The following is a 25,969-nucleotide window of genomic DNA, read 5'->3' on the forward strand; positions in this document are numbered from 1 at the left end:
GATTTAAGAAACCAAGCTGGGACACAGCCACCAAATATATAGCTCAGGTATTTAACATACCTGAACTGCGTGGGTTCTGCAGTTATGCGTGTGCCTGGTTCCATTAAAGCATGTTTTTGGCACACAATAGCCAACATTGCCACATGCCACAGAAATGAGTGAAACTTATTTTTGTTGTTTTGTTCTTCCCCACCTCATGAAAATGAAGGAGAACCCAGAGGCCGAGCCATGCGTGGGGCCGGGGCACCCGCTGTGTCCGCGGGCAGGACGTGGCAGCAACGGGGCAGCTGTGACCAGAGCCAGCCCCATTCCGGAGGCTGCAACACAGGGAAGGCAGCGCTGCTCCCCACAGCCCTCATCACCCCATCCAGGAGCTACCAGAAACACCCTGTCCCGCAGCCTACAACATGGGGAAGGCAGCGCTGCTCCCTGCAGCCCTAATCACCCCCTGGGCTTCCTCCGACTGGCGTCCTGCCAGGCCCCTTGCTGCTCTGCTCTCCCCTTTCCTCTGCAGACTGTAATGATGATGATAATAATAATGATAGGAGCTTTCCACAATACCATTTATTTGCAAAATTCCCTGTGGGTTGCCAAGAGCTGAAACCCTTCCCTACACGATTCACTAGCAGGGAAACAGTTAATAATACCCTTTTTTACTCCGAGTATGATCGGCTCACCGAGCTGAATGTAAAGAGGGGAGGAGAAGGGGAACGTAGCACAGCGTGGGGTGCCGATCCGCGTTTGCTGGGGACACTGGCGCTGACGCTGCACAGAAATTTCTGGTAAAACGCGGTCTCCCGCACACCGCTCGGCTCCGAGGGCAGCGAGCGAGGGCAGCCCCGGGCGGCCGCCCCGGCCCGCGGCCGCCGAGGGCCCCGCGCCGCCACCCCGGCCGGCCGGGCGGCGCCGCCGCCAAGATGGAGGCGGCCGCGGCGGGGCCGGGCGGGGAGGCAGAGCGCGGGCAGGGGCGGCGCGCGGGGCGGCGCTGCGCGGCGGCGGCGGCGGCGGCGCGGGAGTGACGGCGGCTCCGGGGCGCGTCGGCGCTGCCCCATGGCGGCCGCCCGCCTCGGCGGCCCGCCCGCCGCGCGCTGACTCGGGCTCCCCCTCCCGCCCCTCCTCCGCCGCCGCCGCCTCCTGCTCCGCTCGCCCAGCCCGAGCCGGAGCGCGGGCCCGGCCCAGCCGCCGCCGCCGCCCCCGAGCGCGCCCGCCCGCCCGCGCGCGAGCCCGCGCCGCTGCAGCCGGGGGGCCATGACGGTGGAGCAGAACGTGCTGCAGCCCGGCGGCGCCGCCAAGGTGAGAGGCCGGGCGGCCCGGCCCGCGCCGGGCCCGCGCGCCGCTGCCGCCCGCGGCCTCCGCCCGCCCTCCGTCCCGGCGCCGCTGCCCTTGGCGCGCCCGGAGCGGAGCGCGGCGGGGCCGAGCGGGGCGGCGGCGCCGGGCCCGGCACCGCGGGAGCCGCCGGAGCCCTGGCCCGGCCCGGCGGGGGGACGGAGAGACGGACACGGGCTCGTCCGTGGTGACCGCGGCGGGCTCGGGGCGCCTCGTCCGAGCAGCGAGACCCGCCCCCCTCCCTCTTCCCCGACAAAATTAATGATAATGATAATATGAATAATGATGATGCGGTGCGGGTCGCGTGCGGGCGGGCACGGGATGGGAGATGCTGCGCGCGGAGCGTGGACGCTGCCCCCAGCCCCAGCCGAAGGTGACGGCTATTTTGGGCGCATGACACAGGGCGAGCGGTGACGCTGCCCGAGCCCGGGGAGGAAAGGAGGAGGGAAAGACGGGGCGTCCTCAGGGACCCGCCGTGGGAAAGGGGGCGCAGGGGGCTTGGCGCCTCGACCGGGAGCTGCTGGAAAATGTCTCTTTGTCAAAAATGGATGCCTTCTATAGCTGCTTTTTTTCTTCTTTTGAAGTGAAGTGATAAGAGAGAGAGAGAAAAAAAAAAGCCTAAAATTAGCTGACAGTTTTCACGTTTGCTGTTTTCAAGGTAACTGTTGCTCGCTCACACACATCCGCGCGCCGGAGGTGTGGCGGCCTCCTTCCCCCATGCCCTTGGTGTGGCACACGAGGCTTTCGGGAGGGGATAAAGGTTTATGTACTTTGGAATAGTCACCGAGCGAGCAGGCGGGTGCCCGTGGTGGAAGGGAAGGGGACGGGGGCAACGTGGTTCCTGAAGCATGACTGGTTTCGGTGGTACGAGTTTGCATGAAAGCTGCCCTCGTGGAGGGAGAGGCGCTTGTCTCCCCAGGCCGCTGCCACCGCAGGAAGCTGTTTTGGCAGCCTCGGCGGGGAGGTAAATGGACTAAATTTGTCTCTTCATCCCCTGGTCGATACTGATTTAAGGCGAGGAGTGCTAACAGGCTGGCGCAGCAGCCCTTTGCTGGCCACTTCAGCGCTAAATGACATCCGTGCTTGTGAACTTCGCTTGCTGCAGCTGTGTGTCTGACATCTTTCCTGAGTAATACACTCTTTTACAAAGCCTGGGATTGATGCTTTACTTAAATATCCCTTAATTATTGCATCGAATACTCCGTTACATAATCCCTGGTAAACACTTGACAGAAAATGCAAACAAACAGCCCTGACAGTGATGCTGAAAAAGGTGAGTTACAGTTCCCAGTAAAACTGCCACTAGCAGCTCAGTGGTTCGGGATGACTGTAATTTCAAATCAAGAATAAGCTTGAAGGGTGGTGAGGGATTGATTCTTGTACATCAGCTAGTAATCCACGCTCGAATAGAGAGTTTAAATTAGCAAGAATTTTAAAGTAAAATCTCTCCCTGGATGATGATTAGTTGTCTGAATATCTGCAGAAACTGAGTAGAAGAGCAAGCTCTTTCCATGACAGAGATTTTTCTTATTCCTACTGAATCATCTCATTATTGCATTATCTAACATTCATTGTAATCTACTTACATACGTGCTGTGGGGGGAGACAATCTTGGAACTATTGTGGAAAAGTTACTTGGCTGCCGAGCGAGTCTCTCACTGCTCAGTGAGAGTAATGAATAGCTAATTGGATGACAAACTTCCAACACGTTATTTAGCATGCTTTCATTGAAGATGAAAAATTATGGAACTCCTTTGGACTGATACTTGGCTGAAAGATGGCCATTCCACTACCTCACCCTCTTCCCTCCAAAGGAGAGAGTCCCATGCCCTGTAAAGAGGGAGAGTTTGTTCTGGAGGCCTCATAGTTTGCCGTGATTGTCCCGTGCTAGCATGAAGGAACCGCATGCAAACAGAAGTATATTGGATTTCCAAGAGACGTCTGCTGTCGGCGTGCCTCATTCAGAGCCATGGTGCCCAGCGTGGTTCATCGGGTGTTTTCTTGCTGTAGTACAGGAAGCGCGTGTCAGGCTTCAGCAGTGCTCGGAGATGCCCGTTGTTTTATGAATAAATGCTCTTGAGTGCAGACAGCCCATTTCACCCTGAAGCTGCGTGTAGTTTGCTGCACAGTTAAGGAGTCTGGATCGGTTCAAAAGTGAGCCTTTCTTTTAAGCTACTAGTCATTTTGACCACAAGCTAAAACTGGTAGTTTATCTCCTGAAGCAAATGGCTAATCATGTTAATCATTTTCTTTTCGGTGTTTTTTTCCTTTGGTGATAACACAAGTGTTCATGAGTTTTCTGTAGTGTTCGTAGTAAGACCGAAGTATTTGAATAGAGATGAATCGACCTGTAATTTGTACGGGTAGCTTCTGCTTTCACCTAGCTTTCTTCTCTCGGTGTTTTAGTGAGGCTTCTGGCTGCTGAAGGCTGGGGAATCTGCGTTGCTTGATTCCCTCTACTCCTCGTAGCCCCAAATTGCTGCCCTGAGTCTGTTAAAGTTGTTGGAGGCGTCTGTAAATTTTCCTGTCAGAGGAACAAATCTAAAGACTGTCGCTCTTACTTTGGAGAGCCTTGCCCTCCTCTGCAGGTCAGTGTCCCTCAGGCCATGGGTACAGCGAACTGGAAAAAATTGTGATTTTCTAGTGGCTAAAAATGAGGATGTAGAGAGGTCCCGTGTGTTTGAGCAGGGCGTTGGTTCCAAGTCCCTTTAGCTCCTGCTGCTGGTGGTGATCTCAGAGCAGCAGGAGACGGGTGTTTAGAGGGTGCTGCTCAGCCAGCCTCTGGTGAGAGTGACTTAGCGGGCGCTTTGTGCGCGGGGGAAGGCTGGGCGCGGGGCGATGCACGGGCTGCGGGGCCGTGCGGGGAGCCCTTGGGTTTCCCCCGACCGCCGCGGCGCTGAGCCCCAGCGCGGCGCTGAGCCCCAGCGCGCTCAGCGTGAGCCCGCGTGCGGCAAGCGCCGCTCTTGCTGAAGGAGCACGAGCCTTTGGATAAGGACACTGCCCTCCTGAGCAGCACGTGGCCTTAGCCAGGGGCTGGCACCGTTAGCTTCCGCCCGTACGGAAAAGCAACGCGTTTTTGTGTCGCCGGCAGCGCAAGTGTCTGTGCAGTTCTTGGTGACGGGAGTGATTTCAGAGCAGGTCTGCCTAGGACTTGGGACACGTGGAAAGCCCGGGAGGTCCCAGCTCCTGCTCTCGCCGTGCAGGGAGACCAGCTCCTGTGTGCGAGCAGCAAGCAGTATAACAACAGCAACACCTTCTGACCCTTGTTCTGATGGCATTTAGTGTCTGTGCATAGTGTCTGTGTTTTGTTCTTCCATCCTTACGAAAAGAGGAGTTTTTAAAAATTTAATTAGCATGGTATGTTACGAATTGGCACCTTGCTGAAACCGTTAATAGTAGTTTAAAACACGTTGCGTTCTCAGAAAACCATTCACAAAAATCCACCAATAACTTGGATTGTCATAGAAGGAGTTTGTAGCTGTAGTACAATCACTGGCATCTTCCTCAGGTAATGTGTTTAAATATTGTCTGGATCACATCTTGAAAGAAAAAATGCCGGCTTGAGAATATGAAAATATAAGATTTACACATTTTTCATTTTTTTTCTTACTGTTTTTTAACTTTTTTAAAAAAGTGTCTTCACTGCTAGGTGAAAAACATGTTTAGGATAGCCCTGTATCTACAGCGATTAGGAAACAGGCAAAAAAGACTACAGAAATATCACCTTCTACAAAAATATCAAAAAGCAAATTACTTTTATCTCTAAATAGCAAAAGGCTTTGCAGTTTAAAAAGTGCTTTGTAAAGGTAAGTGGGAGGATAATTGAATGGTTGCTTTTCTTGCCCTCTTCCATCTGAAAAGGTCTGTTAAGGCAGGAAGCAGCATCTCTCTAAGCTTGTCAAACTGGTTGGTTTTCCTGGACTCCTGCAGCTAAACGTGTGATGAGCTTGCTTGCCACGTTCTGGTGATGAACAAGGAATACATACATGTATTTTCTTTCAAGAGTCTATGCGTGCCAGGAAGGCCTTGTGGAGCCTGGCTGGGGCGGTGTGAGGGGCCGCGTTGAGGGCAGCGTCTCGCGCTTGGGTCCTTATAGTGGGGCCTGGTGCAGTTGTTGAGCTGTCGGTTCCCAACCGCGTTCGAGGCTGCTGCCCCTTTCCCCTAGAACTGGGAGCTGTCTGATCCTGCCCACCTCTCCTGTGCCCGGGATCGCTCGAGGGGCTCCAGAAGTCGCTGTTACCGCTGCTGTTGGCAGTGCCAGGGATGGGGAATCATCTGGGCACCCGGAGCGGCTGCTTCCACGATTCCCTCCTTATTCTTGCTATTTACTTGCTTGAGTGGGGATGTTGAGTGGCGGCTCCCAGCCAGTCCTCTGGCGAAAGCCAGGAGCCAAACATGACATTCCTAATATTCCTTAACAGGAAAAAATAAACAGCAAGCTCAAGAACAGTATCTTCACACAGGAAGAGCGTCTTTAAACATCTCTACAGAGCAGAGCTAGTGGGATTGAAGGACATGTGTTTTGCTTGGGCTGGTATGAGGCCGTTTTGTTAAGTAGGAAAGAAGTATGTGTGAGAGCAACTTCTCTTTTCTGGGAAATGAAAGTATTCTGAGCAGTTTCACTTTCCAGTTCTCCAGTGCTGACTAGCGCAGTTACCTAGATGATGATGTGAAATCAAAGTAGAAAATACACGGGTGTATTTTTAAATGGATTAAACCTCAGCATTGAAAATTAATAACCAAGTTAATAGTGTGACAATCTTTAGTCAACAACTGGATGTCTGCAGTTTCAGAATATTCAGTTTCTCACTAGGGGCTGTGCTCGACTTTGTGCCTAGGGTTAGTACGGGAGCATCATGAGGCAAGTAACAAGCCAGAATATTGGAGTATGCTGTTGTGACAGTATATTTCAAAGTGGTTGTATGAATTCAGAATAAACTTCACCCTTTTTCCAATTAGAAAATAAATACTGCCTCTGTTAGTTGATCATTACCCCTTTTCAGTTGAAGAGCTATAAAAATAGTCTGTATCTGCCAAGAATATCGAGTGCTTGCATGGAGTGAAAGTTGGCTTAATGAAGTTCAGTGAAACTAATATAACTCGTGTGGACCTTTTGCCAGAGAGCTAAGTTCAAAATAGATAAGGTGGTAATTTGCTCCACTATTTGGAATTTGAAGATTTATAATATGTGCGAAGCTCTGGTTAATAAGTGGTGAAATATAACTAGCAGTGAGAAGCTAGCACTAAAAATCGCGGTGCTTGGTGGTATGTAAACTATGAGCGATGCTGAAACTGTTCTGGGAGGCTCCCAAACTTTTCTTTTTTGACCTTTGTAGACTCTTTTGTAAAAAGTAAAAATGCGGAGCCAGAGTGATCTCAAGCTGTGAGGCCGAAGTAAGGGTGATGAGGGGGCCCTTGTGCGGAGCGGGAGAGGGGACTCGTGCCCTGCTGCTGAGCAGGGTAGCGGGACGGGCACGGGCCTTGTGCCTCAAAGGAGACGCTCCTTCCCCTGCCCTGCCTCGAGCTGACAGGTGGTCTCAGCTGATGCTCTTTGTGGATGGCTTGCATTATTGCCATATTCAGGCAGTATTCCATGATATTTCACATTATGGAAAGCATATCTCGGGCTTTTTTAGTGGTGCTGTGCTGAATATAAATGTTGTCACACGCAGTGTTGTGCTGGTGCTCCTTGGGTCAGCCCCGCAGGTGGAAGAGGGTGTAGCCTTAGTGCAGGACCGCTCGCTGCCCTCCTGCCGCAGCAACATCTCCTTGAACTCACTGGATTTCTGTGTCGCTAGATTTTTCTGGGAAACGAAACCTTGCGATGAATTAACGAAGGGGAAATTGTGATGCAGCTGTCGGTGCCGCTCTTCTGCTGCAAGTTACTACCCTGTTGTTCAAAACGGGATAAAGGGAGTGTAAATCTGTCTCTCTGGTGCACCAGGTTACACCTCCCTGCCTTGATATTGTGGGCCTGTCTGGGGTGATGGAGGCGATGGCTGTGGGGCTTCGTCTTTTGGCAGGGGGTGACTTTTAACATCCCAACTATCTAGCGCTGAGCGTGACGCGGAGGCTGCGGGTTTAGGCTGTGATAGGAACAAGGTGTTAGGTGACACTTCAAGTCAGTAGTAAAGTGCTTGTCAAGTGCTGTGAAGGAGCAGCTGGATCTTAAGACAGTGGAAAGGACAGGTTGGCACAAAATGTCCTAAGACATTCTGATAACTTCCCTGCTGTCTGTGACAGCTCGGGCTTTGTGAGGTCTTGCCTGTATGACCATGGGCTGCTTTCGTAACGTCAATGCCAAGCAGTTAAAAATCATGAGCAGAGCTTTTATTATTATTATTTTTTTTAATCCATTTAGACTTGGAGTCTTGAGATTTAAAAATGCTTTTTATTGTTTTTAGGTTTCGGTTGTTTGTGATCTTTGGGGAGTATCAGCAGCTCCGCATGTGTTTTTCTTTGCCGCAATAGTTAAAATTCAGGAGCACGTTGAAAGCCTGGAGCATGAGGCTTTCTTCTGAACTCTGGTGTTTTCTGTGATGAGGCTTTAATATAAACAGTATGGTTGCAAGAGATGGCATCACTACATTTATGCAGGCTTAACATAGCTCTCCTAAGTAAAGACGTTAGGGAGAGGGAGGCCAAAGGACATGCCATGTGGAGTAATTTGAAGGCTGGAGTGCAATTAGGTTAATTTTTGGAAACAACGCTTCATATCAGTTTGTGTGTGTAAGCAATTTTTAAGGCAACATAAATATCCACAGGCAGATTCTAATAGTTGTTTTTATTCGGAGATGTACAGCTTTGACTTTATGCTTTTGTTTATAGTAGGTCACCAAATTACTTTAGCTGGTAGGTTCTTGCTGACAGAAATTATACCCTGCAGAATGTTTTTTTCAAAATATTTTTGTTAACAACAAATTGGCAGCAGTCAAGTTTATCAAGGTTTGATTTTAAGCAAATGCAACTTGTACTTATAATGTCCTTGGCTAAGGCTTTTTTAACCATCAGGTGAAAGCATATTTTTTAGTTTTACAGTAAGCACATTAGGCAGAGCAATGTGTTCACTGCAAGATTTTTGAGAGGGGCGGTTCTGTTTTAAAGACTTGATTCATAACTGTTTTAATTTAATTGACTCTTCAGTCTCACCTCGATATAGGCACAATTTATGGAAATTAATACATGTGATGCAACAGCACCATATACCTCGGGGGCTCCTTCCCACCAGTTGCTACGTTGCAATTTCTCATGCCTTGCACCCTGTAATTCAGAGGGCTCCCTCTAATTTGCCCAGAATGTTCACTTGTCATTAGGATCTGAGATGGGAAAGTTTAGGATTGTGAACTGTGTATAATGCAATGTGTAATGTCAGGTTGGACATTTCTTTTAATCAGGCTAAATGGAAGAGCCTTTAATGAAAGGCTTTTCGGTGTTCTGTTTGTTTTTACCCTTTCCCCCAGTCATATTGGGCAGCTCAGTGACATCACTCTGCACTTTTCCCTACTATTCACCACAAGCTCTGCCTCATAAATACGTTTCTTAAAAAGTGCAGGTTCTTATTTTGGATTTTCAGGCAGTACTGTTGCAAATCTGCTATGAAAGGTTTAGTTTGTGAGATGTGTCCTGCTCTCACTTACCTAAGGCAAACAGCAGAGTTGTGCTGAGGTGAAAGGCATCTTTGGGCTGTTAGCACTTGCAGTAAAAGTGATCTTTTTGGCTGCGAGTGCCATGTGCTGGAGAACAGCGCAGTGTTTCAGTACGAGCAGAAATGGGCCTGGCCACCTAGAGCGGTACATAGAGTTTTGACCTTTTTAGTACATCAGGAGCATTGCGTCGCTGCAGGTGTTCTGCTGCAGTTTTAATTTTGTATTAGTTTCTTGGAGTGAGATTTCCGAAGCATTGTTTTCGTGCAGGAAGGACTGCAAGGATTCAAACCAAGGCAGAGAAACCGTTCAGTCTCTTAGTTATTGGCAGGGAGCTACAGAGGTACAGCCTGTGGTCCAGCACTTTGTTATTTACACTTTATACCTTATTATTTTTAAGTACTGCAGAGACCAGGATGCCGCTGATCGGAGCCACTAGTGTTTGCATCCACCATCGTTGCTGTTACCGTCCTAAGGAGCCGAGAGAGGAGGGCTAGAGAACTCGTCCAATGCTCTTTTATTGGGAACTTATTGTTGCTGTGCAGAGCAGGATGTGAGTGAGAGTTGTTTGAAGAGGGGAGGAAAAAAAAAAGAGTGCTAAAAATGCTGAGCACCTGAAGGGCTTAGCAGATCTGTCCTGTTGAGTTGAGGCAGGTCTTCACCTCTCAAGGAACAAACAAGTGACAAAATGGGTAATAAAAAGACTAAAAATACTTAAGTGAACCAAAATAGCTTTTTCTTCACAGGGTGGGTTAAAGTGGAGTTGGGATACAAAGAGCAAGCAAACAAACAAACAAAAAACCATCAAATCGGGACGCTAAGAATGTGGCTGTCTTTACAGCGTTGTTCTGGATTTTCAGAGAAGATTTCACAAACTGTTCAGAGGACACTGAAAAGGATGGTAGTAATAATTGAGACAATGAAATGGTAACATCCTGGGCTATAATTTTTCTCCTCTGTGGAGAAAGACTTGGCAGACACTGTAAAATTTGCCATTTGGTCATGATTTTGTAAATGTCCATGTTCAGAATGGGGGAGAAGCGCAGGAAAAAAACCCACAACCTTTTATGCTAGAAAGTGCTCCCTAGGGGTGGAATTAGAGGAAATAAAAAGTCTTAAAGAGAGTTTTCTTAACATTTAGATTTCTTGGTATGTAAATCTGCTGCAGAGGGGCAGGGACGCCGACCAGGCCCGGTCACAGCGTTGCGTGTTTATCCGCAGAGGGATCCTCAAGGGAATCCTCCTGCATTTCACACATAGTTCACATATAATGTGTGGAATAGTGAAAAAAACCATAGCCCAGCACGTCAGCTTTTAATTGAGTGGGAGAGATTTTTGCTATTTGCTGTCACAGTTAGCGGAACGCACAAGAATCAAAGCGAACTTTCTCATGACCGTTGCACTGGATACAACATGAAATTTCACTTGTGCTAATTAAATGATGCCAAAGATCTCGATAGTTTTACATTAATTATTTTAGAATTGTTGCCATTCTTACAGTCACAGTAGAATGTCAAGCAACAAACTAGTTTGGTGCAGGTTTTGTGCGACTTCCTCTGTGCTTTGCAGGACAGTGTGTGAGAAATTACAACGGTGCTTTAAAATGCCAAAATCTCAACATTCCCCCCAATTTTAAATTACAGACATCTTTTGTTCTGAGGGTGGTGTTACCAGTTAAAGTTTGCTGTGCTTTCCTGACAGTGAGCCCGTCACAGAAGCTGATTTAGGAACAGTTGTGAATAAGAACTTGAAATGTAGAACTGAGCAATTCTTTGCATATTTCTTCCTTCAAACGATAATGTTTATAAATCATTTTGTAAACTGATTTTAAGATGGAACCTCGTTTTTGTTTTTCGTTCCTGTTTTTCCCCATTTAGGAAGTCTGTTTCTGAACTTTGGGTGGAAATTACAAGGTTTTGAACCAGTTTACATTTCTATTGTGGTAGATCACAGTGTTTATTATCTTATTCTTGTAAGTTACTTTAAATGGCTTTGTTCCCTTCCTTGTGTTTACTTTGCCTTTGTAATGAGTACGGCTATTGCCTTGTGCCACTGCTTTTCTTTTCATTTTTTTTTTTTGAGGGCCTCTACCCTCCTAGAGAAAACAGATCTCTCGATCATGTGAGTTTAGCATGGTTAGTGGTAATCCGGGTCAAAGAACTAAAGCAAAGCGTGTCTGAGCCTAGGAGCGAGCTTGGGTCCTTCCGTGGCCGGAGGGGAGAAGGAGATCAAATCGGCGGCGCTGGCTCCGGGCAGCGGGGAGGCAGCGGGGAGCCGTTCCGGCGGGTTGGAGGGGAGGCTTCCCTGGGTACCGTGTTCTTACGGGTGCTTGGAACGAGTTTGATCTCAGCCCAGTTTCAGGTGGGTAAGTGTCAGTGTCACGCAGGCTGCTGCTGTAATTGCCAGTTTTTGGCAGCCTGAGCAGAGCAGTCGCAGGTCGAGAGCGTGCAGCTTCTGTGCACGTCTCTTCCTCTCCATAGGTGATGGTTGCGGGCCAGGGCTGAGGTGTGTTTCACATTGGTGTGTCTGTAAAAATCACACCACACATTTGCCTTCTCCTTAGAGGACACAATGTCATGCAAGGAAGTTCTCTTTTAAGACCAAGCAAAAGCAAACCCATTTGGTAAATACAAGTCTGAGAGACTTAATTCTAAAGTGCCTTGGGAGGGTGGTATAAGAGTGAGCACCTTAAAGCCAGTGCAGGGATTCAAACTTTGGTCTTTGCCCTGGCATGTAGCCCATTCGCGTGATGGAAAGAGTGGCTGTGCTGCTCGAAACCATAGTGGTCTGCAGGGTACGTGGGCTTTTCAACATGTCCTAGGAGATGCGATTAATGCGGGAGAAAAACGATGTGACTGAGGATCTTTGGTATGGTCATCCTTTCTGAATTATCATTTTTCGAAGTTATTTGTTGGAGCTGAAGCTAAAGACCCCTTTACAAGGTACAGGATCATAGTCCTTTGGTATCTTAATATTATTCATATTACAGCAGTATCATATGATGAAACTACCTTATTAGCTGCTTGTCTGTGAACAGTATCAAAGATCATTTTTTATTATAATTCTCCTCTTTTGTAATAGATATTAAATACTTTGTGCAAAGTCTGTTCCGTTTCCCTTTAACAATTAAGTCCTGTGAGCTGATGTTGCCTATGAAAGCTGAGCAAGTGGTTTTATGTGAAGGAACTGTCTTGAGATGCTCTTCTCAGCATTCCTCTTGCTTCCTTGACTTTTTTTTTTTCTTTTTTTTTTGTCCCCGGTACAAATACTCATCCATAGTTGGTTTTCATCATGTGCTATTCCTCAGATGAGATGTGTGGGGAGCCAGCAGGCTCCCTTTGACCTTGGGCCATCCTCTTCAGCACTAAACATGCGACTTTCTTTCTGTGCTTGGAAACTGAAGAGGGGCATCTCATCATCTGCTCACGCTGCAAATGTATTTGGATGTTGCCATGAAGAAGGCAAATCTTACGGTTATTTCTTCAGAGATTATGGAGATGAGAAAATAAGCAGATGAAAAGGTGGTTATTTTCTTTTTCCAAATGTACCTGCATTTGAATTCTGAGTCGGTGGATTTGTGAGATTCACCTTCCCCAAAGCCAAAATCGCTGCTGTGATTTAACTTTTGACCCTGATCCTGGTACGCTCTCAAGTTCCAGAGCTTGCGGTGCCGCTGGGGATCCGATACGGGCACGGTATCTTCCCAGGCAGATGACAGCCCGGATCCTTTTCTGCTTTGCCAGCTGACTGCTAAGTGCTATAGCTACTGAATGTGCTATTGTGTGAGCTTATAAACCAAATAATCTTAATTGGGCATTTCCTGACGGGGAGGGAGCGGGGCTGAGAAGGGAAACAATTGAGAATACAGGCAGCATTTCTAATATACAAATTTGGCACCCGTCCAGGAAAATGGGAGCATTTCCTGTTAGTTAATATCTTCTGAAAGCCTCGAGATCCATACCATGGAGAACCAAAGGAAGGGGCCATGCTGGGAACAGCTTGTGCACCAAATCCCGGGAGAAGTGCCCGCTGGAATGTGCGATGGGACCGGCGGCTACGTGCAGCTGGATCTCGGAGCAGCTATCGCATGGAGAGAGCAGCCTCCTCTCCCTTTCCCATGGCCGGGGTCAGGCTGCCCTGTAGCGCCTGCGCTAGCAGAGCCTGATGACACAGACGGAGCCCGGGAGCCCTTTTCAGCTCGACTCCGGTGCGGTTCAGGCCGCGCGGGCGTTTGGGCCTATGTGTCGTCTATGCCTGGGTGTATAATGTGCCACAGTACGTGTGCACCTGGTTACACGTGCAGCCTGTCTTAGCGGATCCACTGCGGCCTCTGTGGAGCGGATAAACTGCAGATCCTAAATGGGAAGCTCCAGAGGAAACACTGGCAAGTGTCAAGGGGAGAGCGTAAATGAGATCTGAAAAGAACTGAAATGCATTTCTCTTAGCACTAGTGGTTGTTCCTGATTCCACCGTAGCGATGTTTTGGACCTGCATTTGAAGACCAAGGTTGGTTATTAAATAGAATTAAAATTGCCGTGAGTTATGATCCAGAATTTGCAGGCCTCCTCATGCAATACTGGGGAAGACATGTAGTGAGGGAAAAGCTGGTGGATTCCTGGAAGAGCAATGGGAGAAGCGATCTTTGTGCTGAAACTGGGGTCTGTGCTCTGCGGCCCTCTCCCAGACCCGATTTGATGAACACACATTAATGTAGATGCGTCAGATCCTTGTAAATACCTGCGTGTGCTCCTTTCTCGTTCCCGAGCTCTGCTTTAGTGTAGCTTGAGCTCCGAGCTGGGGTTATTTTTGGTAAGGCCTCAAGTGAGTTGAGATCAATCTTAGGATATTGACGTTAATGTTCATGAGTGTTTAAGGGTACGTGTGCTGCAGAACAGGCTTAATAGTTTAACAGTTCCACTAGAAACTGATCTCCAAGTTTCAGTCATGGGTATTAATAAAATACCTTCTTTTTTTTAAATCATCTCATATGCCTCACTAGCATGTTCTGAAGGGCCTCATTCAAAGACATTTGGGCTTCACTGACTCTTTGGCCGTGGCAGCCTGGCATTGATCCACTAAATCAAAGTTATATCGGAATCAAGCAGTGTCATCTCTGTGAATATGGGTATCACCATGTGTCCTAAACTTCTTAAATGGAGCTGAAAAGAAGGAAAGGCCAAAAGAAAATTTAATTTCACCCTCCAATTATGGAAAGCGTCTTTTGGTAATTGCCTACACTGTCATTTTTAATGAAAAGAAATAGAATTTGCTGTGTCAGTGTAGCTCCGTGGGTGGAAATGTATCTACAAGTTAGCTGTAAAGGGGAATATTGGTGAAGATGCTTGTGCAGTTGCAAGAAAGATCTGTACTCTGTAAACGTGTGGCGGGTAATGTCATGTTTGAGAGGATCAGGAGAGAATGGCAAATGCCTTGAAAAGAAAAGCACCGTAGTGGAGCATCAAGGAGTTTTTTAAACAGCCCTGTGCAGTTTCAGAATGCTTTGCTATGACCACTTAGTCTGATTGTAAGCTGGTATTTAACCAGTGGTGAGCTGGAAGCAATTTAAATTGTAGCTTTTTTTAAAAAAATATGTATTTTTAATCATTATTTATTTATTTTTCTTCTCCTTCCAGTGAGTGAGATGTATTGTTGTTATTAAATGTGTGAGCAATTTGAAATGAATCCATTAAAAATTAATGCCAGCTTGTCAGTATGAGGACTCCTGTGTTTAAAACCCCAAAATGTTCATGTCAAAAGCAGCTGCCATTAAGATATTTAGGATAACTGTCCATATTGCTCTTAATTCCTGTCATTTGTAACTGGGATTCTTTGCGTTGTTCACTCAAATGTCAGCTCAGGCAGTTGTGTGTGCCGAGCTGAGCTAGGAGGGAGCTGAGGGTATTTGCCTACTTGATTCCAAATAATTCATGTTAAATGGAAGTACTTTAGCAGTAGCTGCGTGACAATTGTAGCTTGTCTTTTATAAAGTTTGCAGAGTAACATGAGAGCATTTAGTTGTCATTGATAGGAAATATGCTTTTTTGTCTAGCGAACAAAAACCCTGTACTCTATAAGGGATCTTTTATAGAAGAAATGATTGTTTTGAGTTCAGGATGTGGTGGGCAAACAATAAAAAGGGGGAAAAAAAACCCAACAAATTGTAAATGCCACCAATTTTTTTTTTGTCTTTTTCCCATCTTCCAAAGGAGGAATGGAATTTGTTAGCTTGGAACAGTCAGTGCTTTGTGCTTTCATGGCTTTAATGGTTAAGTGCAGGAATTATTGCAAAGTAATGCTTGCTTTTTGCTTTTGCAAAATGAAACGTGTTGTCTCAGGATGAGTAGAGGGAGTCATCTGTTGGCTGAGAGCAGCTGGTAGGGATGGGTTGCTCCTCTGACCTTCATACAGCGTTTTATTCTTTTCTAACTAAATCTTACCTAAAAAGTTAGCTGTGAGAACTGGCTGAGCCCTGCAAATGGATTCAGCTGCTCTAGGAACAGGGTTACGACTCGTTCCTGGTGTCTTGCTTTAGTCTTGAGCAACTGTTTTGCATATGTATTTTTATAGTGTTTCTTCTAAAATATGCTTTAAAAAGTTTGGTTAAAAATGACTTTCTGGTTTTGAGGTTTGAATGGCTGGGAATTGTGAATGTTAAGGAGATGCTAGAGCTGAGAATAATTGAGACTTGAACAAGTTGGTTTTGCCCTAGGTTCAATAAACTGCTGCCCCTGCTGCCTTTGAAGATCAAGTGGTGCAGCTGGTTTGTTCAGAGGGGCCATCTGTGACTTGTGCAGACTGCGTGTGCCCGTGTTGTGTGAGCTACTGAATCATCCTCTTTTGGGGGAAAAAAAAAAAAAAAACGTTAAAACTGAGAATTAAAAGTGCCGTATTTGCAGAGAGTAAAAGCTGAGTAATGAAAGCTCTCCCGCCCCCCATGAAGATTATTTGGAGATACTTCTAATATCTGTAGAGAAGCATGCTGTCATAAAAAACAGGGACTTTACTGTTACTCGGATCTTATTTTGATAATCTGTGTTTGTTTATAGCACCAGCAAACATTTCTGAATCAGCTGAGGGAGATCACTGGTATCAATGACATCCAGGTACTACAACAAGCACTGAAGGTAAGGTGGAAGTTGGGGAATGTCTAGTTTCTTGTATACATGTTGTTAATAGCTGCCAGGGAAAGCTGTAAGACCCACATCTTCCTGGTGCCCTTTCATCCTATTCTCTGCCCAACTTGAATTCTTTTTAGATGCCTCTTGGTGAAAAAAGCTATTAATGATAGCGTGTTTGCTTCAGAAGCAAACACAATCTGTTCTGATATTGATAGAAAAATTAATCTGGTGCTCAGACATTGAAATGGTGTGGTTTGTATTGAAGGTAACCTTTGTCTAAATCATGGTGAGGGACCTTGATGCTAATAGAACTGGTTGACTCCTGGTGGGCTGAACTGTTCACTTCCTTGTCAAGTTCTAGCTAAGCTTTCCAGCATGGACAGGTCGTGGTCAATGTGAAAAATAAAGAACTCTTCCCAGACTTGTCACCCTTGCTAGTTTGGGGACACTTCATTGTTTCTTCATCTGTCATGAGCTCTTTTACAGCAGAAAACAATCTGCAAGTAAAAAAGGGTAAATAGTAATTAGCATTTGAGCAATTTACATCATATGTGTGATTGCTGCTCCTGACTCCCCTTGTCAGATGCAGATTTGCCCCTCTGGAGCTGCTCTCTTTAGCCTTAAAAATGAAGAGGCAGATTTTCAGAACAGTTTGGTTGCTGCTGAAATCTTGGAGATAATGTTCATGGTGTTAATTGAGGAGTTAACCTATGCCACGATACTTTTGATTTTTTTTCTATAGTAGGAGGAGCTCTAAGAAAGTTAGTTATCAAAACATGTCTTATCTGTGCTTTAAAGTTACTGAAGTGTGCAAAGTGTGGGTCAAGTTTGGAAACCTCCAAACAGAATTTCCCATGAAAATGCAGTGTCATTGATCGTATAAGAGGGTGCCTGTAATTTGGTTATTTTTGCTATTGACAAAACAAGAAAGAAATGAGGACTCTTATTTCTTGTTTTTGTCGATGCTTAAAGGACAGCAATGGCAATTTGGAATTGGCTGTGGCTTTCCTCACCGCGAAGAATGCCAAGGTTCCCCAGCAAGAGGAGGCAACTTACTATCAAACCGCACTGCCTGGGAACGACAGATACATCAGTGTGGGCAGCCAAGCAGACACGAGTAGGTATTTTTCTATTCATAAATTTAGTATCAGGACAAGGAAACTAAACCCTTGCTTGTAAGATTACCATTAATCTTGACTGATAATTCTTACTTGACAATTTTAGAGTATTACTCATTCTTTCTCTCCTTCTTTCAGCATTTTTTTTTATTTTGGCTCTCCTTAAGCAGACCTTAAACATGTATTTATTCTAGTGAACAGAATGTGAATGCCTAGGTTTTCATACCTTTTTTTTTTTTTCTTTTGTAGGATTTGTTTTGGGGGTGTGGAATAAATAAAGGCGAAAGCTGGGCAACCTACCAACCTAAAAAGACAATTAGAAAAGAGCAAATGTTACTACAGATTAAAGTGTTTTGAATAAGCTAAAACAGACTTAATAGTAGCTTCCCCCTAATAGGAATGGTGTTCCCAAAGGAGTAGATGAGAAGTTAGGCTTTTATTTTGTGGTAAAAAGTCAGTATTTTATATGTGAGAGTAATATTAGAAAAGATCTACTTTTAGGTCTGATACAGGAGATTCCACAACCTTATCGCTCTGTTTCCAAGTTTTCCTATGGCTAAGTGCATAGTTCTTTTTATGAGAATATAGAGGAAGAAATATTAAAAACAATTGTACTTTTTAATGATCGTTTGGAAACTGAAGAAAACAGTCTGCTTTTTTGTGGTCTTGCATGTTAAGTGTATTCCGCAAATGAGTAGGGAGATAGGATGAACCACAAAGTGAAGGGAAGTTATGTGGCTGAATGGATTTCTGTAACATCTGAGTTTCTTGATATTGTATTTACATTCCCGTATTCTACACATAGTTATACAGTATTTTTAGTGCAATATTTATTAGCTATTTGACCGTATATGGTGTTCATGTGTGTAACTTTACTGAAAAGTGTAAAAATACTTTATGCAAAGTGATATTTTTCCTTTGTTTCAGTAACACAGAGGTAATTATAGTGGCAACATTATAAGGAAGTTGACTTAGAGTTCACTTTCCATTTTACCTTTTTTGTCTCTAGCACCTTGAAATGAGCATCTTTAAAGCTTAGACTTTTTTTTAAGAGATGAGTTTCAGCATTCTCTGATCAGGAGAGGCTTTTCAAGCCTTAGTATTTTTCGCACCCTCTACGAAGTGTGCTTAATTCATTATGGGAAGTCGTGTATTCCCCAAGTAAGATTTATTTTGTTTGTTTTTGTCTTCATAAAGACAAAAAGAAACCCCAGATATAGTTGATTTTAAATGTCAAAAAATTGCCGTTGAGTAAACAGAAACTATTTACAACAATCTTAGTTACTAACTTGTCTTAGTCTCCACTATTGAAGATCTAGTATGACAGTGGAATAATTAGCTGGGTTCTGGTGCAGTCTATATGTAATTAGATTTCTTATCAATCCCATTAATAGAAGTGTTTACTTTTTGCTGTCACTTTGTAGGCTGTGCAACCTTGTTGAAGATAAGAGGTTGCAAGAGATACAAGAGAGAATCGAGTTTAGCCTGCAGAGTTAATTTAGAGTTGCAGATTCCAAACTGAATTTCAGGCTTTTTATTTTTATTTTTAGGGTGTTGCAAACAGACCTAAGCTCTTTGCAATTATGCAGTGCTTTGCAAGTCAGTAGTTAAGAAGTACGAGCTCATGTGGAGGCAGCAGACAGGCATCCCTTGCATGGGCTCTCTGGTTAGGGTACCAAGTCCTCATCGGCAGCAGAGAGGAGCCCTTTGCCAGCCCTTTGCCAGGTTTAGGGAATATAGACCGAGGACATCGCATGAGACAAGGGCACCTTGGCTCTCTCTGCTTCTTCGTTTTGGAGGGGATATGGGAAAAGAACTAAGCACCTACCCAGAGCAAAAGGCTAATCCCTTCTCCCTGCTTTACCAAGCTCTCGTCATAGGGACCCCTAATCTGAAACGCAGAGATGCTTCATGCTTTCTGCAGGAAGCTTTTGAAGTCGTTGCTTTGATCTGCTTGATAATGATTATTTTGTTCACAAACTGAAGCACCAAAAGTTCCACAGGAACTTAAGGAAAAAAATATTGAGAGCGGGGGTGACAGAGCCCTGGAACAGGCTGCCCAGGGAGGTTGTGGAGTCTCCTTCTCTGGAGATCTTCAAAACCCGCTTGGATGCAGTCCTGTGCCACGTGCTCTAGGTGACCCTGCGTGTGCAGGGGGGTTGGACTAGAGGATCTCTAGAGGTCCCTTCCAACCTCGACCATCCTGTGATTCTATGAAATTCTCAAATGTGATGCATTTAGAGTGGGCGATCGGCATGGCCATACAATTGTAAGCACTGTCATGTAAAGGAATGAAATGAAAAACAGTGCATGATTTGGGACAGGAAAATGAAAGAGTGGGCATAGGTGGAAATAAAATATTCAGCAATGGTAATTTCAATCATCATTGTTTCTTCTGCAAAAAAAAATGCTGTAACCATTTATCAGTAAGTCTGAACTGCTGACAGTATCTCACCTTCCAAATTTTTTTGAATCCCTTTTACTACTTGACATAAATATAGTTAAATTGAGATAATTTTACCTTATAGTCACCTTTCCTTACTGCTTACCCATACACGTGCATTTGCAATTTATCATGTTGTGAGTAATGTAGGTTTGCAGTCCTACCAAGTTTTAAGTCATTCAAACTGGGAGTAAGTTTAGTAGATAAATATCAGAACTGTTTTTTTATATCAGAACTGCTTTTTATTTTTATACCAGAAAAAAATGACACCACTTAGAGAGGTTTTTGAATATATGCCCTGCAAAAAGGTTAATTTAATATATTCTGTAGACTTGATTATTTCTTTGAAAGATGGTTAATTGCTAAAGGATAAAAAAAAATGCATGTCTAGCAGCATGTCATACTTTAAAACCCAGCTGTTAGCCTGCGCTGTGCACTGTATCCTCAAAAACTGGCAGTGGCCATTTAGCTGCTTGAGCACTAAAGTTGCATTCAGCATGCAAGAAGTCCAAGCTACTGAACAGAAGCAGGGTCTTTACCTGATTGCTAGCAATTAGTAGCAAATGGATTACTTCTGTGGTTGCGAAAACTATTAATAGACTTTGCATAAAGATGTAGTCTCTTAAAATCCAAGTTTAACTTGCAGAGTTCGTGTTATTCATGAGAGCTGGCTTTTTGCCAGTTCAAAGCAGCCTGTGCAAGCACCTGCAAGGGCAGCTTTCTCATGTTGAGAGTGGTGCGTAGGTTATTTGATCTCTTTGCAAAATGGTGTTCCCCTCTCTTTTCATACGACAATCTGTTAGAGAGAAAAGTGCTTTAATATTAGGGTTTCAGTGTACAGGCACGCACTTTTTAAACCGAGATCACCTTAATGCTGCTAGTTGCATAAGTCCTAGGCACAGCATTCAAAGTAAAACAAGAGAAGAAAGTTTAGTGGTACGCTTCAGTATTTGCACTTAGGCAGTGTTTCCCTAGAAACCTGTTTTTTTTTTTTTTTTTTTTTTTTCATTTGCATTCAAATCAATGTATTTTCACCTGTGGCTGTAGAACAGAACCATTGCATTGCTAGACCTGTATCAGTTTCCATCTCTTTACTTGAGAATCTTGCAGAACCCAGTTGTAGGAGCAAAAAGCAGCAGCAGAAGGCAGATGTATATTAAAAAAAGTCCTGTCTTTGAATGAAACAGCTGTCAAGGCAAATATCCTCCCACCCTTGTTTTGAAAACTCAAAAAATGTGAAAATTGTTTTTCAAGAACACTAAATGAGCCTCTGTAATTGCACATTCCACAGCAAAGACAAAAGATTTAAAGCCTTTTGTTAAGTCTAATGTAACTGTAAAGTGCCACACACCAGCGAGAGGATCGTAGAAGTCATTGCTTCTTGGGGCCTGGCTTTTTATGTGCTCCTAGAATTTGAGTCCTCTGTGTAGGTTTTGAAAAATTGTTTAGTCACCCCCCTCCCACAAGGCCAGACTTAACTGCACCTAATCCTTCCTAACTGATGTTTGTGTAAGCTAATTTAAAACAAAACAACAGAACAAAAAACTTGCCTTCTGGAGTTTCTGGGGGAAAAAAAAAGCCTATAAAGCAGTTTGCTTTGATGCTTAGGCTCTATCCTTGTTCTGAGAAGGCTTCTCCTAATGCCTTAGCTAAATCCCTGTCACTGCTGGCTGAGCACCGCGGCCTGTTTGCCCCCCTGTTGCTGGAGTGTGCACTTCATGCCTTCTGTCTCAAAGCGCTGTGTGGCAACAACTGTTTGCCAGGACTTCTCCCCATTTTCTCAGCTTTAGACTAAGCAGCCTGATTTTTTTCAGTGATTTTGGCTCTATTTTCTATACCTATTCCCACTTTGTTTTCTCTGTTACTCTTTCCCCTTCCCTCCTGTCCATTTCTTACCGAAATTGGTGTATGTGATAGTCCTTAAATCTTGGCACAGGGACTCGATTCTGGATCCTCATGAATCATTCCGTCTCGCCCTTGAACCGCAGCGCTCAAAGCAGGAGCAAAGTCTTAACAGTGTTGGGAAGAATGAACAAATCCCTCTAAATGTGTGTGTAATATGATGTATATCAACAGAATAACATTTTTAGTTTACTTTAATGCTATAATAATGAGAATGATGGGTCGAACATGAATCAGCTGTAGCTCCCAGATCCTTTTGGCACAAGTTGTAGTCAGGCCTCGTTCTGTAGTTTCTTCTGTCACCGTGACCAACTCATATACCCTGTATGTCTTCATAACCCTCCCTTCTGTTTCAGGCATGATTGGTGTCCTCTCCCATCCTGGTCCCTGGGACTCTCTCCAGCTGCTATGGCAGAGACCCTGCTGCAAAACCTAAGGAGTCCTGTGCCTTGTTGTCCTCCTTTGGTCTTGCTGGTTCCCTTCCTCCTCTGTTCCATGACAGGACATAGGCAAGGTTAATGTTTGCTGGCTCTCTCGTTGATAGAAAGGTTTCATCAGAGCGGTTTGGTTTCGCTGAGCCCCTGGGGGGATGTGCTGTATCCTGCCTCACCCCTTCCAGCTTTTACCCAGATGGGCATAAGTAGCATTCTTTTAAATCTAGACCAGGGACTCAATCCCACCGTGAGGTTTAACAGCACTGAGTAGACCACGGGATGTAGGATCTTGCTTAGCTCTGCTAGTAATAAATAAAAGTGATGTAATCTTAACAATTATTTTTCCCCTTCCTTCCTCCCCCTTCCCTTAATGTTGGTGTGTTGAAATTATAGTCTTGCTGTTGGCATTCCAGACTTGGCAGGTATCCACCGAACCCATCAGGCTTGCCCCTTCATTTTCCTTCGCCTGTGCCAGCAGTTGCATCACTGTGGTTGTTTACTGCCCGTCCTGGTGTTCAGTTGCTGCTTCAGATCTAACCCCTCATGCTGAGTTTCCCAGCCTCCTTATGTCTGAAGTCCCTACCCTCTACTCCTCCTTGTACAAGTAGCCAGTCGATAACACTGTAATTATTTTAATAACAAAGGCAATTGCCAAGAAAGAATTACTTATTTAAATGATAAAAACGTTCTGAATAAGCACACTGAATAAGATTTTTAAGGAAAGAAGGTACATGCAGACACACAATGTATATATGTGTGTTATATCTACCTGTAGATTTTTCACAAGTTTCAATGTATAGCTTGCTTTTCTATAATTATGAAGGATTTTAAACTCTCTGAATCTTATGCAGTAGAAGCACACATTGCAGTTTAATATGTTGTAAGACAAAAATATTGCTGCTAGCAGCAATAACAGCTTATTAATTCTGCCTATTAATTTTAGTTGAATAAACATCATGAACGTGGCTAGCCATACTGTTTTGAGAAATTTCTTTATCAGTTCGTTTTTTTTTTTTTTGTCAGAAATGGATTTTTGTTTGTTTGTTCTGTAGTTATGGCTTAGTATAAAAAAATGCAAACAACTGTCTGATTTGCAATAAGAGGTGTCTTTATGAGGATAAGACGTTGGGCACTACAGGCTTCTTCAGCCTAAATGAGAGAGATATGCCTAAATCAATACATGTAAATTAAAGTAAAAATAAATTTGGAAATGTGGCATTGTGCTTAATACTTTTGTGAGTGGCATCCTTCAGCCAGTCCCAGGGAACTTAGTGGACAAGAAATGATGTGTCTGTTTATAAAACAAAATAAAACAAAAAATCTACTCTGACCTGATAGGTATCTCTAATTATTTACCAATAATTCGAGTAGAAATCCTCCCTCCTGCCCCCTCTATCTTCAGAACTTGAACACAAAAATTAGTTGGTCAAATGGGAAACTTCAGTAGATGAGTTTCGTGGGTGAATTCCACTACTCATTGATGTAAAATAAACACTATCATGGGCACTATACAATCTCAGTGGAGTATGTATTTAAAAATATAGTTTAGGGTTGAATTTATTATCAATCTTGAGAGAAGGCGAAAATCATTATACTTGCAAAGCAACTGCTTGAAAACAGGGCATCTTGCTTTTCAGTTAAAAATCATTTTTCCTATGAGATTTTTACAAAACATGAGATTAAAAAAATCGCTACATGAGTTTCAGATAATAAAAGTACATTTGTCTAATTCTTAATCAAATGCTAGGAATGCAAAAGTGACACCTCTTGTGAGTTCTTTTGGGATCTCGTTCTGCTTAGAGTTCAAGGCTGTTAGGTCTTAAGCTGCTGCAGCTTAAGGAGTTCCTCCATCAGCTATGATGCTGAAAAAGACTTTGCATCTGCTCCAACTACAGCCAACAAGATCTAAAGTCCTGTTATCCTTTTAGCTTAAATATCCAAAATATTCTGTTTCAGGTTGGTTACAAGTAAGAGCTCAGTCAGTTACCATGGATCATCTGATACTTGGATATTTTTTCTTGTGAGAGAAGTTATGGTAGGTGAACCCTCCTTGATGTGAACTAATTACACTAATCACATGTGGTAGGAGGTCTTCCTATTTTTTTTTTTCCTTTTTTCTTTTTCTTTTTAATGCCAATCAGGGAAAATTCATATGTGAAAATAATATTTATAAAGAGAATCCTGTAACATCTGCTCCAAAGTCCTGGCATAGTGGAGAATCTGTTCTGTTGACTTGGTTTCTGAAAGAAAGCTGAAGTCGAGGATTTTGTTTTTTAATTGGAAAATAATATAAATGCTGATAATGTGAATGGTTATAAAGTTCTGAACACATGGAGTGGTAGTACAGATTAGTAAAGATTAAGAAATTAGGGTAGTGCAAGGAAACTGTGATTTAATGAAAGCGCTAGTTGGATTTGAGCTTGGTAGGGTTTGTGTGTGTGCTGGTTTGTATAGCAGTGGTAATCCTTTTCTTAGCAGCTAAATTTTCAGCTAGTTCATGAGGTTTTTCTGCAAAATACTCTCTGTATAACGGACTTGCCCTTTTAATCTAGCCTTCTTGTTATCACTGTATAAGAGTTTCATCACTTTTAGCTGAAAAGAAACTCCATGAAGGAATCTTTCTCTCTCAACTAAGTGATCAGAGTAATCCCATAGTTCCATCTGCAGTGCGTGTGGCTGTTAAATTGAAGTTAAACTGAACTCCATCTTCAGTTGTGGTTGCTCTTACGGCTTTCAGAAGAACAGGAGGGCTACAGTGGAGATGCAGCACTTATGTATGAATGCTTGCAAGTGGGTAGAAAACAAGACATAAACTATAATCATTCTTTTTTAAAGCCTAATGTATAGTATGTGAAGCCACACAACACCATCATCACTCTTGGTCTTTCTACCTTGCTGCTTCTGTCACGTTGCAGAGCAAAGCTGTATTCCCAAACAACGAGGGTTGTGGTGGTATTTTAGCCTGACCCTTTGCTGTTCTCAACACTTGACAGCTCATATATCAAAGTTTCTGTGGGCATGACTTCTGCTGGTCTTTCACATAATTCCTTCGGTTCTTTTGGAGGAGAATTTCAGGCATGTGGGTTGACGTATCATTCTGACATGCTGAGAGATCTGGGCTAACTATAGGGAAAAAAAAAGAATAAAATACATAGTGCTGCTGCTTCTCTGGCCATAGTGTTGTTTCATACTTCCAGATTACTACAGTTTGTGCAGTTTACTTTACAGGTAGCTGTAAGCTGTGCTTAAAGGCTCATTAAATTAAACTGAAATTCAACAGAACATCATTATTATGTGGAAGGGAGGGAAGAATGTAATGTCTCAAGATGCTGGGGTTAACAGAAAAGTTTCTTTTGTAACTTCACTTTCAGTCTTTCATGAGTACGAGTGGTCCTGTTTGCTGTTACTACGTAGCTATGGAAATTCTGGTTGTATCATATGTTCAGTATTTTATTTTGATCCAATGAGAAATATCACAGCCAAGTAAGTCCAGGGAAATAATGAGAGCTGGCTCTGCAGTGAGTCAGGCTATGCAGGAGAAAAGTCAGAAGCTAAAAAGAGAAGCTCTTCAGGGATGAGTTATTGAGCTGGCCTGTGGGAGGAGAAATGCAAGCATGCTGCTCATCCCTTTTTTTTTTTTTTTTTTGGTGAGCAGCCACCAGTTGTAAATGTGTTTCTCTTTCTTCTGCAGTCTTTTAACTTCTAATGTTCAAACCCCAGGCTGGAGAGTTATCCTTCTCATAGTTCTTTGGGTAAACTTTGCCTTTGGAGGAGGCAGAGTGAAAATGGCAGGGTACCAGCACACGGTGTGCGTCCGTGTCCTTCTGTGTAACACGGCGCATACAGGTCAGTTATGCGCTTCCTCCTCTCTTTCTGTCTGGCTGACCTGCAAAAGGAGATTTTTGGCCCTAGAAATCATGATAGCCAAAGCCCTTGGCTCTTTTGAAAGCCTCTTGCAGCTGACAGGCATTCCCGATGGCCCTGA

At 44.1% G+C, this 25,969-nt stretch overlaps 1 protein-coding gene across 1 annotated transcript in view; it reads left to right on the plus strand.

Moving 5' to 3' along the window:
* The first annotated feature begins 1,247 nt into the window (after positions 1-1,247).
* The window catches only part of USP25 (ubiquitin specific peptidase 25), an 84,796-nt gene continuing 60,074 nt past the window's right edge, over positions 1,248-25,969 (plus strand). The window contains 3 exon segments of the mRNA XM_088539336.1: positions 1,248-1,293; positions 16,016-16,093; positions 17,060-17,204. Of these exon segments, the coding sequence (XP_088395462.1) occupies positions 1,249-1,293; positions 16,016-16,093; positions 17,060-17,204 (268 nt within the window). The 5' untranslated portion in view covers position 1,248.

Source organism: Tinamus guttatus, unplaced genomic scaffold, assembly GCF_059628265.1.
Source record: "Tinamus guttatus ecotype Peru unplaced genomic scaffold, ASM5962826v1 Tinamus_guttatus_pri_ptg001602l, whole genome shotgun sequence".
Lineage (NCBI taxonomy): Eukaryota > Metazoa > Chordata > Aves > Tinamiformes > Tinamidae > Tinamus > Tinamus guttatus.